Source organism: Jaminaea rosea (assembly GCF_003144245.1).
Source record: "Jaminaea rosea strain MCA 5214 unplaced genomic scaffold BDZ90scaffold_14, whole genome shotgun sequence".
Classification (NCBI taxonomy): Eukaryota; Fungi; Basidiomycota; class Exobasidiomycetes; order Microstromatales; genus Jaminaea; species Jaminaea rosea.
This window is the reverse complement of record NW_020289988.1, coordinates 322,873-338,170: the sequence shown is the minus strand read 5'-3', so window position 1 is coordinate 338,170 and position 15,298 is coordinate 322,873. Positions and strand designations below refer to the sequence as shown.

The window sequence follows — 15,298 nt, the reverse complement described above, 5'->3', positions numbered from 1 at the left end:
GATCTGCAGGGGCCAGGTGGGGAGAATCGGACCTTACTCATCCAGCGTCCGAGGGAACCAGATGAGGCCAATCTAGGCACGTTGAGTCACGAGGCTCTCTGCGACTTGTGCAGGAGGTGAGCTGTGACGATTGTTGCGCAAGATGAACTGTACGATCTCGCTAACAGTCTCGGTGGCATGTTACGCAGGGTGCGTATGCAAATCGACAACGTCGTCAAGAGGGCGGAGAAGGGCATCCAGGCCAAGTACATAGCCCGGAGAGGCCTGCGAAACCCCGGCGGAATGCACGCGGCGTCGAAGAAGACCTTCAAGGAGAAGAAGGTGGCTGTCTCTGCAGCTTCAGCCTCCGTCTTCAAGGAGTGGTTGTAGAGCACGACTCTTGTCCTCTCCTCCCCTTTCCATTTTCCTGTCAGACAAGCATCGTAATCCATCATCTTCATCCTGAACGTCGGCAGATTGGAGCGTGCCGCCTTACTGTTTTGTTGCATCTTGGTCACCATCACTGCTGTCAGCTCCTCGTGCTTGACCATCGCAGTCGAATCGCGACCCTCGCATTGGATAACCTGGCTATCATTCATGGGTCGAATGACCGCCACTGTGCACGACCTTGACGCGGCCGCCCACTCGGGTCACTGGAAGGCGCAGCGAGGCGACGACGCCTTGCGGAATATCAGCCAGCCGAATCTCAACCGCATCAAATATGAAGGTCGATTTGATTACAATGGCTCGATGCTAATGCGACGTTAAGATGTTACGACGCTGTGATCGGCTCGTGTAAAGCCACCGTCCCCACCACGGCCGCGCTCCGTCCCTCCACCACGACCACGACCACCACCATGGCCACTACCACGACCGAGAAGAGCCGTCAGACCCGTTGCCAAGGCGCCTCCACCGTGCGACCCACCGCGTGCCCGCCCCCTCCAGAAGTTCCACGACCAGCTGCAGGAGGAGGAGGGGCCGGCATGGAAGGACGGGAGGATGTTGAGCGTGACGCCGATGTGCCGAATGGATTGAAGGTAGAGAGCCTGATGCGAGATGCCAGAGAGGGCTTGCGAGAGGACGAAGAGCTTGAAGAGAACGCCGCAGGCCGCTTGGATGGGCCGGCGAGAGAGGAAGGGCCGGCCAGAGAAGACTTTGAGGGCGTGGAAAGAGAGGACCCAGAGGAGCCGGGGAAGGAGGACTTGACGAGGCCGGGAGGAGAGGAAGCGGAGGGGAGGGTGGGCAAGCGCTTGAGGCGGCCGGCGGACGAGGACTTGGAGGCGCCAGCGGGTGAGGGCTTGGAGGGGCCTGCCTCCGACAAGGATGGGCGAGATGCCTCATCGCGCAGCTCGATGAGGTACGTCACTTCCCTGTGACGCAACTGCTTCACCCGTCCAGGCTCGTGCACGAGCTCCGTCACCTCCCACTGCTGCCTTAATTGCCCGTGGCCCGAGATGCCAGCCCCTTCCAACTTGTCCAGATCGTCGACGGTCAATGTGTGGCGACGGTAGCAGCCATCGCTAGCCGACTTGATCTGGTCAAGCGTCCTAGACATCTCGCCGCGCTGCATCACCTCCACGAATGCCTCCGGACGTGAATCCATATCCCTTTTGCGAAGAAAAGCCATGAATGCCTGCCAAGTGTAGATTTTGGTTTTGGGGACACCATCCTCCTTGTAGAGGCGAATGATGTCCGCACGAGTGAAAGAGAGAAGATAAACTATTGGCGAGAGACGCAAATGTCAGGAGCGTGATAAGTCTCGGTCTCTGGCATGTCCGCAGTGGAGCAGGGAGCACTCACGCATTGAAAGGAGATCGTCGACGAGACTGTCGTCGGCGGGGAGAACGATGCGGTCTGCCCTCTGCAGACAAGGGATGGCCGACTGCCAGACGTCATGCTGGAGCTCGCCATTCTTCTCTACCATTCCAGCAATGGCAGATCCCACGCGCATCTGGTCGACCAGCTTGAACTTGTTCTTGTCAAGCTGGCGACTGAACCCGGGATCGTCTCAGGTGTTGGCCAGCAGCTCCGTCACCAAGGGCAGGTTCTCCTGCACGCTGTTGTACGCCGCGCCTCCCTGCGCACCAGCCTGCAGCGGTTGAATTGAAGAGTATCTGAAGAAGAAGACGATGAAGGCGGTGTGGGCAGGGGAGGGGTGAGGAAGAGGGGGAAGAGCAGGAGGAGGAGGAAGAACGTCCGTGTCATCACGCGCGATGATCGTATTCATCAGGCGCACAATGACGTAGGCGTATCCAACACGGATACGCTCACTCTCGAAAGTGACGCCAGTCGCAGCCACGACGGCGTCCATGCGCTCGAGGAGGGTGAGGTACGGTCGGATTGTCGAGAGCAGCTGAGCAACGCGCCAGCTCTGGGTGTCGGACGCCTCTGCCTCAGCGTCGTCGAATAGCTGCTGGGAGGGGCGCGGCAAAGTAACGGCGCCGTCGTGGTTGCCGGCCTGCACTCCCTGGATGATGTTGTCGTTGGCTGAGCTCATTGTATTTTAGGACGTTGCAGCGTTGGTGGGATGTCGAAAAGGTGGTAACAGAAAGGATTGAATATCGAGCGGGCGCTGCGTTGTACGACTGCTCTACTGCTTACAGTACCCCGTTCCCTTGCAAAGGCGAAAGGGAGTCGGATGATGGCGGTATGGGTGTGGCTCAAGGACGTCATGTGTGTCGCGGGGGGATGATGGGGGAAGTCAATGATGGGGGAAGTCAAGGATGCGAGTCGTCGCTGATGAGCTTTTGACAGCGCACGCTGAGCGAGCATCCACCGCTCGATCGTCGTGGACATCGAGCGGGCGGGCGAGGTCGGCGAGAGCGCCGGGGGCTAGAAGCTAGCCACGACGACAGGTACAAACGAGTAGCGGCTCAAGATACGAGGCCTCGACCTTTGTTCTACGGAACGTCGCAGCCTTCCTTGATGAGCTTGACCGCCTGTTATCACATTGCGCCCGCTACCATACGACCACTGCGCTCCGCACTCTACTCCCGTGTCACCCGCCATGGGGCTTGGCACTCGACGACGATGGCCGGGGAACACGCTGCGGGTCTCGATGTCCGTAGAGAGCGGGGCAGGCGGTAGCAAAGGTGGCGGGTCGTCGGAGGTCCAGGCTCGGCGTCACGACTGCGCAGCGCAATGAGTGATAGCAAAGGCGGCGACCGGCGGGGACCCAGACCCGCCCGCCATCAAGACCATGTCGTAGCGACGCGCTGCTCCTCGCTTTGCTCTCCTGACGATTGCGGCCCGCTCTGTTCCATGTCAAGCCACGTGGCTTACGCCGCGCCCGCTCGGAGTGACACATCATTGCCACGTGGCGTAAATTCCATCTCCGACGCGCTCAATCGGCTATCGGAGTTATTGGGGCGCCGCGGAATGCGGATTCCGCGCGTGCAGAGACGTTTGAGAAGATCCAAGATTGAAGAGCAAGGCTACGGCGCTGCAAGACCAAAAGAACAACTCCCAGATGCTACTGTACATCGTAGGAAGCAGGAGATACCCGGAATCGAACCAGGGGCATTCGGAGACCTGTTAACAGGCCCAGAAGGGCCGGATCTAGATGGAGAACCATCAGAACCGAAAGTGTTACCATTACACCATACCTCCGTATTGTGATGTCAACCGGCCAAAATATAACGTATCTAACCGTTCAGAGCGTTCTCCCACTCCGTCGCCACCTCTGGGACGTCTTTGCCGCCGAGCGACGGCCCGTATCCTCGTCTTTCCCTGTCGTTCTCCTGCGACAGCCTCTATCACGTCCTCCTTGAACTGCATCCATTCCACTATCCTTCTGTGTAGCCTCGCAAGGGAACGGGCCATTCTTGACAGTCGTCGTACACCGCGGTGCATGTGGTGTCGAACCCACGGCCACCGAATAGCCAAAGAAGCGAATGGGACGGTAGGCCGCTAGCTCGTCACTTCCCCTTCCCTGGTGAACATCACTCGGCTCTTCGCCCACTCTCATGATTAGCAAGAGCGCGAATTTGGACGCTTATAGTTTCTACGACTTCACGACTTCCTCATCAACAACGAGTTGCGGCACCTCAGCGCCAGTTGGAGCGAGGCAGCACGATTCAGACCCGACTTAGAGCGACGAGCGAGCCATACCGGATACGTGCACTCTGCTCTCTAATGTTGACCCAGAGCACACTACCTCATGCCTTCCTTGCCACGCCAGCACTGACAACAGTGCCACTCTCCTCTGACAGGCCTGTCTGAGTTGAATATATATACCTGGGCCCAACTCATAGAGGTATTACGCAGCAGAGCCAGGGGCCCGGACAGGCACTGGCTAAGGCGACGGAGCGCGGGAAGAAGTCGCAAACGTTTGGCAAGCGGCAGTCGACAAGCCATGGCTGCTATCGAGTGGTGGGCATAGGACGTGGTGCCAATGCAGAGGCTAAGAATGGGCGTGACTAATTCTGAGAAGGATCATGTAGTCATCACAGCATGTCATCATCGCAGCTGCTCCTACCCCACCATCGCAGCTGCTCTTACTCTATCATCGAAGATGATTTGCACAATCAACGCTATTGCTACGCACGACTTGAGCATTACTGTCAAGCCTCGCACGTCCTTCCCCTATTCGCGAGCCGTCAGCTTGCTCGCCTTGGCCCATTCGCGCTTCGCCTTGGCTCCTGCGTCACCAAGCAAAGCCTCGCCCGTAAAGCATGGGCTGCGCCGTGTGGACAGCCAGCTCGTGCGAGCAAGGATTCGGCTTGTGGGAGCGACAATCCGCTCGTCAGCTCAATCCACACCCGGTCTCCGTTCTCGCCGTCTTGGACCTCTGAATGGCGAAGGACGGCAAAGGTGGGCGAGGAGAACGGCAGGCTGCGTCGTCTGTGTCACAGCCAGACGAGCTACTCGATGCGAGGCTGGACTCCAGTCGTCATTACTGGTGTCTTGGTCATGCGAACTCCCACATTGGGCCGATGCATTGACGATACCTCCTCGAATGACTCGTTGTTGAGGAGCTGCCAAGAGTGTGCCAATATGAGCATCATTGATGATGAGCGGTGCTGTTGGCCTCAACTGGCCTCTGTCACTGGCTCTCCGCCTCGCACCGCTTGCCTCGTGCGTCGTGCGTCACCACCCGCGCCGCGCCCTGGGATGTGGATGTGTGCGGAGGCAGAGTGACGGAGCCTCCATCTCGTCTCTCTCTCCCTTTCCCCGCTCCACTGCCATTTGCCATCGCCTCATCACGATCATCCATTCGAAATAGCAGCGTGCGACTCGGCACAAGTACACAGAAAGCACTCAATAGGGTCACAGACATATAGTAGAGCCCCCCCGCATCATCTTGTGAGTATGTCCAACGAGTCGCAGCATCGTGGAGGCCGTGCACTCACGCGCCACTGCACCGCCGCACCAGCACACCTATCGCGCAGAACTATGGGACTCCTCGACCACGTCAACTCGGCCGTTTCGGGAGCAAAGTCAGCCGTCGGCCACTCGTCTCCGGGAGGGAGCAGCGGGGCAGTGGCCGCTGGTGGTAGCAAGGAGGATGGACCGCCGCAGGGGGCGTCGGCGGATGATACCGAGGAGCTCGATGAGGAGAGCGGTAACATCCTGCTGAGCTTGATTGGCCAGTTGAGGATTGGGATGGACTTGAGCAAGGTGACGTTGCCTACCTTTTGTCTCGAGCCCAGGAGTATGTTGGAGCGCATCACGGTGAGCCAGGACTGTAGCGAGACGCAAAACAGCGCACACTCACCACGGCCCCTTACCCGCAGGACTTCATGAGCCATCCGGACCTCATCTTTGGCACGGGCAAGCAGGACAACGCAGAGGAGCGCTTCATTGCAGTCACGCGATACTACCTCTCTGGCTGGCACATCAAGCCAAAGGGCGTCAAGAAGCCGTGAGTAGGGCGAGCGAGTCGCGCGACGAGCTGCACAGCTTACACTCCACGCACCCCGCCCAGGTACAACCCCGTCCTCGGCGAGTGGTTCCAATGCTCGTACAAGTACGGCAACGGGACCGAGGGTTTCTACATTGCCGAGCAAGTCTCGCACCACCCGCCCATCTCGGCCTACTACTACGTCTCGCCAGAGAATGACCTCATCTTCTACGGCGAGCTGAAGCCCAAGTCAAAGTTCTTGGGCAACTCGGCTGCCACGATTATGGGGGGCGAGAATCGTGTGGCTCTGCTCGACAGACCAGAGGACGTGAGTTGCGTGGCGCGAGCAGATTGCTGGCGCAGATGCTGACCGCTCTCACTCCGCGCGCTACGCACAGGGAGAGTACGAGATCGGGATGCCCAACATGTACGCCCGCGGCATCATGTTCGGCAAGATGGTCCTCGAGCTCGGCGACCACTCCAAGATCACAAACGCCAACAACGACATGTCGGCCGACGTCGAGTTCAAGACAAAGGGCTATTTCACGGGAACGTACAACGCTATTGCCGGTCGCGTGACCCACAGCGGCAAGCACATCGGCGACATCTCGGGCAAGTGGTCGGACGAGATGGACTACAAGGAGGCAAAGGGCGGAGCGAGTCGTGAGCTCTTCAACGCAAAGAAGGCACAGTTTGCGCAAAAGAGCGTCAGGCCCGAGGAGGAGCAGGAAGAGTTCGAGAGCAGAAGGCTGTGGGCGCGAGTCACCGAGGGTGAGGCGGCGCCGCCCAAGAGGACTATGCGTGTCGTGTCCGATGCTGACTATCCTGTCCGCGCTCACGCACACGCGCCCCGCACGCAGGCATCAAGGAAAAGAACCTCGACAAGGCGACCGATGCCAAGTCTGCCATCGAGGACGCACAGCGCCAGCGAGTCAAGGAGCGAGAAGAAAAGGGAGAGGTGTGGAAGCCGCGCTTCTTCGAACAGGTCGGCGACAAGTTTGTACCCAAGTTGGAGGCCCTCCCCAGCGATGCATACAGGCCGGAGAAGGCCGTCAAGTGGTTCGAGAAGAGGAGGGCGTGAGGGCGCGCGGCGCGCGTGGAATCGGACACCAAGGATCAAGGGTCGAGAGGCAGGCGTGGACTGCCTGCTCGCGCATGCGCCCCTGCCCGCCGCATCTTTACTACACGCTTTACGGCGGCAGGCGGCTGGCTGCTGGACGACTGGCTGGCTTAAAGCGTCGGCAGCTGGGTGGCTGGCTTTTCTCTCTGTTTTCTACTTCTCTCTCTCTCTCGCTAGTCGCTAGTCTATTCGATGCCCATTAAATGTCGTGTCGCAACTTCGCGCCGCGGCGCGCGAGCTCACATTACGGCATCTCTGCGCGCCTAGGTCATGGCGCCGACACACTGCTTCACCCCGTCGTACAGCACAACCCCACTCCCCGCCCCGACGGGCACGTACTGCCTCGCAATGACCTTGATCGCCTCCTGACCCACAATCCCGCCCAAAAAGCTCGCCGTGCTAGCCACGTCACCATGCCCGGAGCGCACCAGCTCGCGGACCGACTTGCGCACCAGGGTGGCGCCGCTCGGCTCGTCGTCGTCGTCGTCGTCGTTCGCGTCTCTGTCGTCGTCTTGCGCAGGATCGCAGGGTAGTCCCCACCTCTCAAGAATCCCGCCCGGCCCCTCGAGCAGCGCAAGGCAGGCCGCCAGATCCTCTCGCCAAGGCGGCGTCCCCTCGTCGTCGTCCTCCTCCGCGCCTTCTCGGGCCTCGCCATTATCCGATAGCTGCGGTGTAGCCGTCTTCATCTCCGCGTCCACGCCCGTGCCCGCGCTCGTGCCCGCGCCGTTCGTCGCCACAAAGGGCGAGTCGCTGCGCTGACGCTTCTTGTCCGGCTCGCCATCGTAGTCGTCGCCGCGTGTGCCGAGTGACGCCGCGGATGAAGAGGTGGACATGGAGTGCGAGGCGCCTGCTCCGTGCGACGCGCCGCCGATGAGCGAATCGGTCATTCCCTTGCTCGACCCGGGGAAGCGGCCCGTGGAGGCGTAAAAGGCGTCAATCGCTTCAAAGGCGATGTGGTGTTGGACGGTAGGCGGATTGACTGGGTCCATCAGCGCGAGAGGTACGGCGTCCTTGTTCGGGTTGGCTTGCAGGTCGCGTAGGTTGCGCCCTCGAATCAGCTTGATGTAGCTGTGCGGGCGGTGCGGGCGGCGTGGGCGTTGCGGGTCAGCAATGCTTTCTCCTCCTTCGCCGCTCTCCCCACCCCCCACACCCCGCGCGCACTCACCTCGCATTCTTGGCAAAAGCCTCAATCTCACCCGACGGCACCGCATCGCCCGGCAGGCCCGCCTCTTGCAATACCTCGCCCAGGCACCCCCTCAACGCCGCTACGTCCCGCCTCGCCTTGTCCTTGTACAACCGCTGCAGGGCCACGTACGTCGCCGAGGTGGCCTTAAAGTCCGGCAAGCTGCCCGGCAGAGGCAGATGTCCCTCCGCGAGTGTGAAAGCACGCAGCGCTCGCACTAGGAGCCAAAAGTTCGTCGTCCCCGGCGTAGGGGCAGTCGCGCAGGCAGGGTCGTCGAATAGCGCTCCCACCTCGGCGGGCACCTTACGCCCCGAGGCGATCGGTCGCCATACCGCCTGGCCCAGCGCCGCAATAGCCTCGTCAAAGTTCTCCGTGTCCACCACACTCTTGTCGCGCATCGCGTCCACACTCTGCGCAAACGCCTTGCGATCCTTCGAGGGGACGGGGAGCTCGCCGTAGGATTGCCGCCACTCGTCCAACTTGCGTAAAAGGATGACAATGTAAGGTATATGCCCGTGTGCCATCGCGTCCCGATCTTGCACGTCGTAGCCCTGCGCAAAAGCTTCCAGCTCCGGCCATGGTGAGGTGAGGCGGAGGTCTACGGTAGAGGCAGGGTGGGTCTCGATGATGCCTAGCTCCTTGATCTGGACGCGGACGGAGCCAATCATCCCGGCGCCGCGCACGCTGATGAGGGGCAGAGGCGTGGCGTGAGACCAGCAGAGGTCCGAGAGAGCCAGTAGAGCATGCGGCGGCTGGTTGGCGGCAATGATTAGGGTGAATTGCGAAAAGAAGCCGGGGTCGCTGGAGAGGAGGCGAGCAGGGTCCTGCGATCGAGCGCGCGCGCCAGTAGAGGGTCAGTATAGAGCTTGTTAAAGTGTCACGCCTCGCACCCTCACATCGCACACTGCCCGCCCTTTGACGCTCGGATTCAACTCAGCCAAGCAACGCGCAACCTCCTGCGCCCTCGGCTTGCCATAGCTGCTCTCGGCCTCGAGGAAGAAGTTGTTCCCCACATCGTACTCTCCGACCATCTGTCCGTCCAGCACAGTAAAACTGCCAATACCCGGCAGGATGAGATTCTTGAGCGATTGAGCGCCGAGATGAGTCGCCCCGATGAGGAGGACGCTCGACGATTCGAGAGAAGCCTGCCCGGACGAGGCCCACAGGCGCAGCTGGCGGTCGTATCGCTGCGCGTGAGCGGTCGGGCGGGAGGACCCCGAAGCTACAGCCGTCGTGGCTTCTTGCAGCGACTGAGCCTGATCGGCTTGCTGTGGGTCTATGATCTCGGCCATGTCCGGCGGCCGCGTTGGCGTGTCAAGTGGCAGTGAGGAGGGGAGGAAAGCAAGAAGCGCAAGAAGCGCAAAGCTCCACTCGCCGCCTCGTCCGTCCGTCCGCTTGCTCACGCAAGTCGCGTGTCCGAAAATCGCGGGGCCCGTGCGCGACATGCGGCAATGGAGTGCTTTTGATGAACGTGGCCTTCTCTGCGAGAGGTCTCGAGGTTCGCACGAAACCATCGCCATCCTGGACATCTGGCCATCTCGCTATGTTACTCGCACTCACCAGCGTCGCAACGCTCATCTGCGGGTGCACAGCTACGCTCGCTGCGCTCGCCTCGCACGCCTCGCACGCCCCGCAGACCGTCTTGAGCAGCTCACTCCCCGCGGACCCGTACCCCACGCAGCCCCTCGTGCACTTCAACCCCTCCCAGCGCTTCAAGATCATCGTCGTCACCGACACTCACCTCCTCGATGGCAACGGCTCCTCCAAGCCCGAGGACATCGCCCGAGTCAACGCCATGAGCCAACGCGCGGTGCGCACCTACATCCGCGACGAGGGCCCAGACTACGTTGTCCACCTCGGCGACTTCGTCAGCGGCGAGTTCGCACACAGCGAGCTCAACGTCAGTCGAGCAGTCACGCAGATCCTGGAGCCCATCGCCGAGGCGGGAATACCGCTGAGCTCGACAAAGGGCAACCATGGCAACGACAAGTACTCCACGCACTTGTCCATCTCGCAATACGAGCACGCCGTAGCCGGCCCGCTCTCTTATACGCGCCAAGCCCCACCAGGCGTAGGCGGTGGCGACGTAGGAACCGACAACTACTGGGTCCCCATCCACGCCAACGCCTCCTCACCTCGCGGGTCGCGCCCTGAGTTGATCCTCTGGTTCTTCGACTCGCGAGGGGGAAAGACGACGATTGCCAACTCGCCCTACGGGAATGGGACGCAGGGCGACATAGAGGATTGGGTGCATCCTACCGTTGGACCCTGGATCGAAGCCGAGACGCGCAAGCTCACTCACGCGTGGGGTGAACCACTCCCCCCGTCCATCGTCTTCACGCACATTCCCGCTCACGCTTTCGCGCAGGCGCAGACTGACAAACCGTACGGTCCCAGTCACGTGGGCGGTATCACCTCCGAGAATGAGGGCAACTTCACAGTGGTCAACAGGACGACGTACCCCGGCTTGAATGCCGACGTGGGATTTGGGGGACAAGGTGGAGAGTATACCAATTACAAGCGCCAGGACCGCGTCTACCTGGACGCTTTCCTGGGCAAAGACGGGCCCACTGCCAAGGGTAGCAGGCTGCATGCCATCGTATCCGGTCATGAGCATGGCAACGACTGGTGCAGTCCCAGCCAACTCAGAGCGCAAAATGGCGAGCAGATCGTACCCGTCTGCTTCGCAAAGCATGTGAGTGCGACGTCATCTCCGCGCAGGACCGTGACGTTGACTCTGCCTTCCTTGATGGCTCGCGCCTCTGCCTTTCCTGATCGCTCCCTTGCAGTCCGGCTTCGGCGGGTACGACGAGACGTGGTGGGCCCAAGGTGCCCGCGTCTTCACCTTCGACCGCGATAACATAGACAAGGGGGTAGGCACGCACGTGCGCTTCCTCTCTGGGGAGAAGCGATATGCGACCGAGCTGACGGACAAGTGGACGAAGCTCGTGTCGCGCAGCTGAGGTGGCGGTGGGCACTGCCTCATGTCATCTCTCGAGTTGCTAATCTTATTGTCGTGGTATATACCAATCTACAACATCGCCTGCGGCACGCCGACATCGCGCGCATGCCTACACGAAGCCCGGCCGTGCGTGTAGGCTGAGAACGGTCCACAGAAGGTCCTTGTCTCTCGCTTCGTCCTCCACCGTCCCCTTACCCTGCGCCTCGGCGATGAGCCTCCCCAGCGACGCGGCAAGGCTGAGATCTGTCGCGCCATCCTCCTGCTCCTCTTGCGCCGCAGCGGCGTCGACGTCACCAACCTCCGCATACAGAGTCTCCAACTCTTCGCCGCCCGCCCTGTCATGCCCCTCCTCCTTCGCTCCGCTAGCGAGCACCCGGGCGACAATCTGCCTCGCGCGTGCAAACGGATCGCCCTGCGCTGCCCCGCTTCCAGCATTGCCATTCGGCGACGACGCCGCCGCCGCCGCCGCCGCTGCCGCTCCTCCATGCCCGCTAAGTGCATGCGGATCGTACGCCAGCATGCTGACAGCTACGCTGATCTCGTCTCGTAGTCTGGCGCGCTCCTCCTCGCTGTTGTTGAGACTGCCCTCCACGTGTCCATCCTGCTTCGTCGCTGTGGTGAGACGCAAGAGATGGACAGCAAGTGCAAGCGCGGCGTCGAAGATGAGGTGGCGGTACAACCAGAACTTCTCGAATCCACCGCCAGCTGCTCCTGCGCTGCTGGACGACGCCGTGCCGCTGGATCCTGTAGGCTGATGATCCCGCTGCGTAATGGATTGGCGGATGAAGATGATCATTCTGGCTGCGTCGACCGATGCTCTTGTGCTCCTCGTTTGTTGAGACTGCTCGCCCTCCTCGCCCTCGACCTCGCCCTGCGTGCCTCGCGCCGCGAGACACCGCCGATGTAGCCTCAGCAGCCGATGGTGTATCGTGGTCAGGACGACGAAGCGAAGTGCTGCCAGGTAGGGCCGAGCACTCTCTTGCTCTCTTACCACAGGGTTGTGCTCCGACTCGCCGTCGAGCCGCAGGTAGATGGGCAATTCGTCGAGGAGTGAATGCAGCCGAGTGCCAATGCGAACGTCTGGCGAAGGAGGTGGCGAAGAAGAGCCGGGTCGCTCTGATCGCAGGCCTCCTGGCTCTGATCGCAGGCCGTCTCGCTCTGATCGCGCCTCGCTCGCCTCCGCAATCCACCACAGATACAACACGCCAGCGGCATCGGTCGGCTCGCTGTCAAGCTCCTTCTCTGTTGGAAGAGCCCCGCCATCGCCTTCTGCCAAGCTCTCCTCGTCCACCTTGAGCGGCAATGCTGTACTCCACGATCCCTCTGGTATCTGCGACGGTATCCCACGCTCTGACGAAGTGAGCCAGTCCTGTGCGACTAGGTGGTACCACAGCCTTCGGCTCGCCTCTCGGATAAGATGAGAGCGTCGAGGTAGGCCGGCGATTCCGTGGAAAGAGTCTCCCGCTTCTCCCGCAAGATGAAGAGTCGAATGGTCAAACGTCGCTCTGACAACATCCTCCGCTCGCGACGCTCTTGCTCCCTTGCGGGACGCCCGCGTCCACCGCGCCTGATCCTGAGCCGCAGAGCCCAGCCTGTGCAATCCCATCGCTTGGGCGAGTCGTATTGCTACGCACAGCGTCGTGGCAGCCTGCGTCAGTCGACCTTGGCAAGTGTAGAAGTGACGCGCGGCAGTGAGGGCCATGACGCAGTTGAGGTTGGCTGATCCCGCCGCGTCTGCAGCCGATAGACACGCCTCTCCTGCCGCATGCCAAGCTTCGACGAGCCCTGGTACGCTGTCCTCTCGCTCGACGATGCCCCGCGATGCAAGGTCGTTTGGGTGAGCCACATCCGCAGCGAGGACGAGGAGGTAAAAGAGGAGGGCGAGAAAAGAGACGTCCACTTGCGCTTGCTCAGTCTCCCTCAACTTGGCAAGCTGGAGCCTGACCAACCGATGGCTAGCGTAGAAAGTCGCTGCCGCTGCGAATTGGGCGTCAAGAACCTCGTCGAGGAGCCAGTCGACATCGGCGTCCGAGGGGAGAAGCGACATAGCGTCGCGAGCCGTTTCTGCGCGCATAGAGAAGGGGAAGCGGCCACCACGCTGCGCACTCGTGTGATGCGACGACGAAGACGCCTGTTGCTGAGCGATCAATGCCAATGCGTCGGCGGCTGTCCCGCGCTCATGCTCAGATGCAGCAGCAAACTGCTGACCCCACGCGGCGAATTGCCCTCTGTCGCTGAGGAGAGACTCGAGGTGAGAAGCTGCCCCGTTGGGATCGGCAAAGGCAGTTGCAAAGTGGCCGTGATGCTGATCGGTCGTCGTGGAAGAACTGCCGTCTTCTTGTGGCCCCCTGTCCCCTCGTGCTGCGGCTGAAGATCCAGATGCTGATGCGGAGGCTGACGCAGAGGCAGCTGCAGCTTGGACAGCTGCGGACGCTGCAAATTGGTTGGCGAGAGCTGCTGCTGCCGGCGAAGCCCATCCACCATTTGGATGCGACGATGATGATGCGGCGTTGGCGTCGTTGGCTGCGGCAGTCAGCTCAGTAGCGGCCCAGCCTGCGTCCTGACCGCCATTGCTAGGGTCTGCGACCTCGATGGCCCATGTGCATCCTTCCGTCAAACCGTGCTTGCGGCAGGGCCCGCAGAGTGGTCTGACTTTGTCGCACTGCAAGCGCGAGAAGAGGAAGCGGTCAGCAAGCAAAGAAGCCAAGTCCCTTATCTCTGGCGGCTCGCCGCTCGCCCGCTCACCTTGACTTTTCTCGACTTGCACTCCAGACACGTATTGATCTTGCGCCGCTTCGCCGCATTGGCCGCGGAAGCACCGGCAGAGCGGACTTTGCTGCGATGATGCGAGTCGCCGGATGGCGAGCCAGAGTCTCCAAGCACAATCTCCCCCTCAGCCGTCGATGTCATGCCATCATGATCGTGCGCATGCTCCTCCCCCTCGCGTCCCTCCTCCTCGCGCCCCTCTCTCTCACGTTGAGCGGCTTGAGCAGCGGCTGCAGCAGCGACAGCCTGCTGGGCGGCCTCTTCAGTTTGCTGTTGGTAGTGATGAGCATCCGTGTCGGCAGTCGCATCGTGCTCCTCAGGAATGGCATTGGCGTCCACAGCTTCGTCTTCCCCGTTATGCTGACCCTCGTCGGAATGCATATGCTCGAGTGGATGCTGTCCATCCTCTTCGAGGTGGTGTTCCCCCGAGACGTGCTGGTCCTCTGCCTGAATTTGCGCCTGATCACGCGCTTGATCCGACGCAGCAGCGGCAGCAGCAGCCACAGCCGCAATGGTAGCCTCAGCGGCCGGATCCCGCTCCATCCTGCCTGCGACAGGAGGAGGAGGAGGAGCAAGTGAGGTGCGAGGTGGAAACGGACGACGAGCAATTTCGCGCGAGACGTGAGGCGTCGGAAGTAGCTCCAGTCCGCACCACCACGTGGCGAGTCACGCACGACATTACGAGGGACGGACATGCGGGCGGGCGGCCGGGCGCAAGCGGCTCGACGATACCGCTTGCCGCTGGTCCTAAGCTGAGCATTAGCATCAGCTGAGGCCGTAAGCTTGCGTGCTCGGAGAATACAAGTAGACGACCACCACTCTCCCGCACCCACCAACATCTGTCTCCCTCGTGTCTCAATCATGACCAGCTCCGTCCGCTCGTTCCTTGTCAACGTCGTTGGCCTGCCTCTGGCCTCGCCGCCGGAGGGCAAGGACAACAGGCGACGCCTGTCCACTTCCTCCACTGGCTCGAACTATGGCCACCTCGTTCGCCTCGACTTTGACGGCAATCCGAGCTTTGTCAAGTACAAGAAGGCGCAGAAGCTTCAGGTGAGCACGACGAGTGCGGCGAGTGCCCAGTAGTGACTAGCTGGCAGTTGGCTCACCGTAATCCCACCTCCCTCTCAGGACATCACCATCCTGTAGCTGTGATCGTCTGGTTGAGAGGTTCCGATCCCAACATTCATACCGCCCAGCGATGCCTCGCCGGCAGAGCAACAGCAGAGCCATCAAACGGCGCCACCCTAGCCCACCACTAGAGCATTCCGAGAGGCAACCTTAGCAGGCCGCTCATTGACGCTAACCAGGCGGCCAGTATACCCAGGCGTAGAGCTTGCTAGCTCATAACTCAGAGACCCGAGTCAGAGTGAATGATCCCTCTCTCCGCTCTCGTCTCGACCGCTCGTCGTCGCTCTATCAGTAGGATCGTAGCGGCGGAGAGATGGA

General features: G+C 61.1%; 7 protein-coding genes and 1 non-coding gene across 8 annotated transcripts; 3 read left to right on the top strand and 5 right to left on the bottom strand.

The window, feature by feature from the left end:
• Window positions 1–7: 7 nt before the first annotated feature.
• BDZ90DRAFT_234038 (hypothetical protein) lies at window positions 8–786 on the bottom strand. The gene has a single exon (XM_025506870.1). It carries the CDS (start codon window positions 576–578, stop codon window positions 87–89), a length of 492 nt encoding a protein of 163 aa, XP_025360210.1. The 5' UTR covers window positions 579–786; the 3' UTR covers window positions 8–86.
• A 74-nt stretch (window positions 787–860) lies between these two features.
• On the bottom strand, window positions 861–2,476 carry BDZ90DRAFT_281418 (hypothetical protein; the record flags this gene model as incomplete). Its single annotated transcript, XM_025509359.1, has 3 exons — window positions 861–1,698; window positions 1,780–1,970; window positions 2,046–2,476. The coding sequence occupies 3 exons, from the start codon at window positions 2,474–2,476 to the stop codon at window positions 866–868; spliced, it is 1,455 nt and encodes a 484-aa protein (XP_025360209.1). The 3' UTR covers window positions 861–865.
• Window positions 2,477–3,472: 996 nt separating this feature from the next.
• Window positions 3,473–3,588, bottom strand: BDZ90DRAFT_t41. The gene has a single exon. It is a non-coding gene; the product is annotated as a tRNA-Gln (tRNA).
• Window positions 3,589–4,188: 600 nt separating this feature from the next.
• BDZ90DRAFT_69114 (hypothetical protein) lies at window positions 4,189–5,197 on the top strand. The gene has a single exon (XM_025509782.1). It carries the CDS (start codon window positions 4,432–4,434, stop codon window positions 5,116–5,118), a length of 687 nt encoding a protein of 228 aa, XP_025360208.1. The 5' UTR covers window positions 4,189–4,431; the 3' UTR covers window positions 5,119–5,197.
• Window positions 5,198–5,373: 176 nt separating this feature from the next.
• Window positions 5,374–6,902, top strand: BDZ90DRAFT_223113 (Oxysterol-binding protein; the record flags this gene model as incomplete). Its single annotated transcript, XM_025504560.1, has 6 exons — window positions 5,374–5,435; window positions 5,478–5,652; window positions 5,715–5,842; window positions 5,906–6,149; window positions 6,220–6,592; window positions 6,682–6,902. The coding sequence occupies 6 exons, from the start codon at window positions 5,374–5,376 to the stop codon at window positions 6,900–6,902; spliced, it is 1,203 nt and encodes a 400-aa protein (XP_025360207.1).
• Window positions 6,903–7,151: 249 nt separating this feature from the next.
• On the bottom strand, window positions 7,152–9,459 carry BDZ90DRAFT_234037 (hypothetical protein). The gene is made up of 3 exons (XM_025506869.1): window positions 9,021–9,459; window positions 8,107–8,948; window positions 7,152–8,009 (listed from the first exon to the last, which is right to left on the bottom strand). Exons 1-3 carry the CDS (start codon window positions 9,414–9,416, stop codon window positions 7,205–7,207), a joined length of 2,043 nt encoding a protein of 680 aa, XP_025360206.1. The 5' UTR covers window positions 9,417–9,459; the 3' UTR covers window positions 7,152–7,204.
• A 186-nt stretch (window positions 9,460–9,645) lies between these two features.
• Window positions 9,646–11,209, top strand: BDZ90DRAFT_281415 (Metallo-dependent phosphatase). The gene is made up of 2 exons (XM_025509358.1): window positions 9,646–10,819; window positions 10,914–11,209. The coding sequence occupies exons 1-2, from the start codon at window positions 9,668–9,670 to the stop codon at window positions 11,085–11,087; spliced, it is 1,326 nt and encodes a 441-aa protein (XP_025360205.1). The 5' UTR covers window positions 9,646–9,667; the 3' UTR covers window positions 11,088–11,209.
• Window positions 11,048–14,455, bottom strand: BDZ90DRAFT_69083 (hypothetical protein). Its single transcript, XM_025509781.1, has 2 exons — window positions 13,832–14,455; window positions 11,048–13,748 (listed from the first exon to the last, which is right to left on the bottom strand). The coding sequence occupies exons 1-2, from the start codon at window positions 14,393–14,395 to the stop codon at window positions 11,196–11,198; spliced, it is 3,117 nt and encodes a 1,038-aa protein (XP_025360204.1). The 5' UTR covers window positions 14,396–14,455; the 3' UTR covers window positions 11,048–11,195.
• Between the last annotated feature and the right edge of the window lie 843 nt (window positions 14,456–15,298).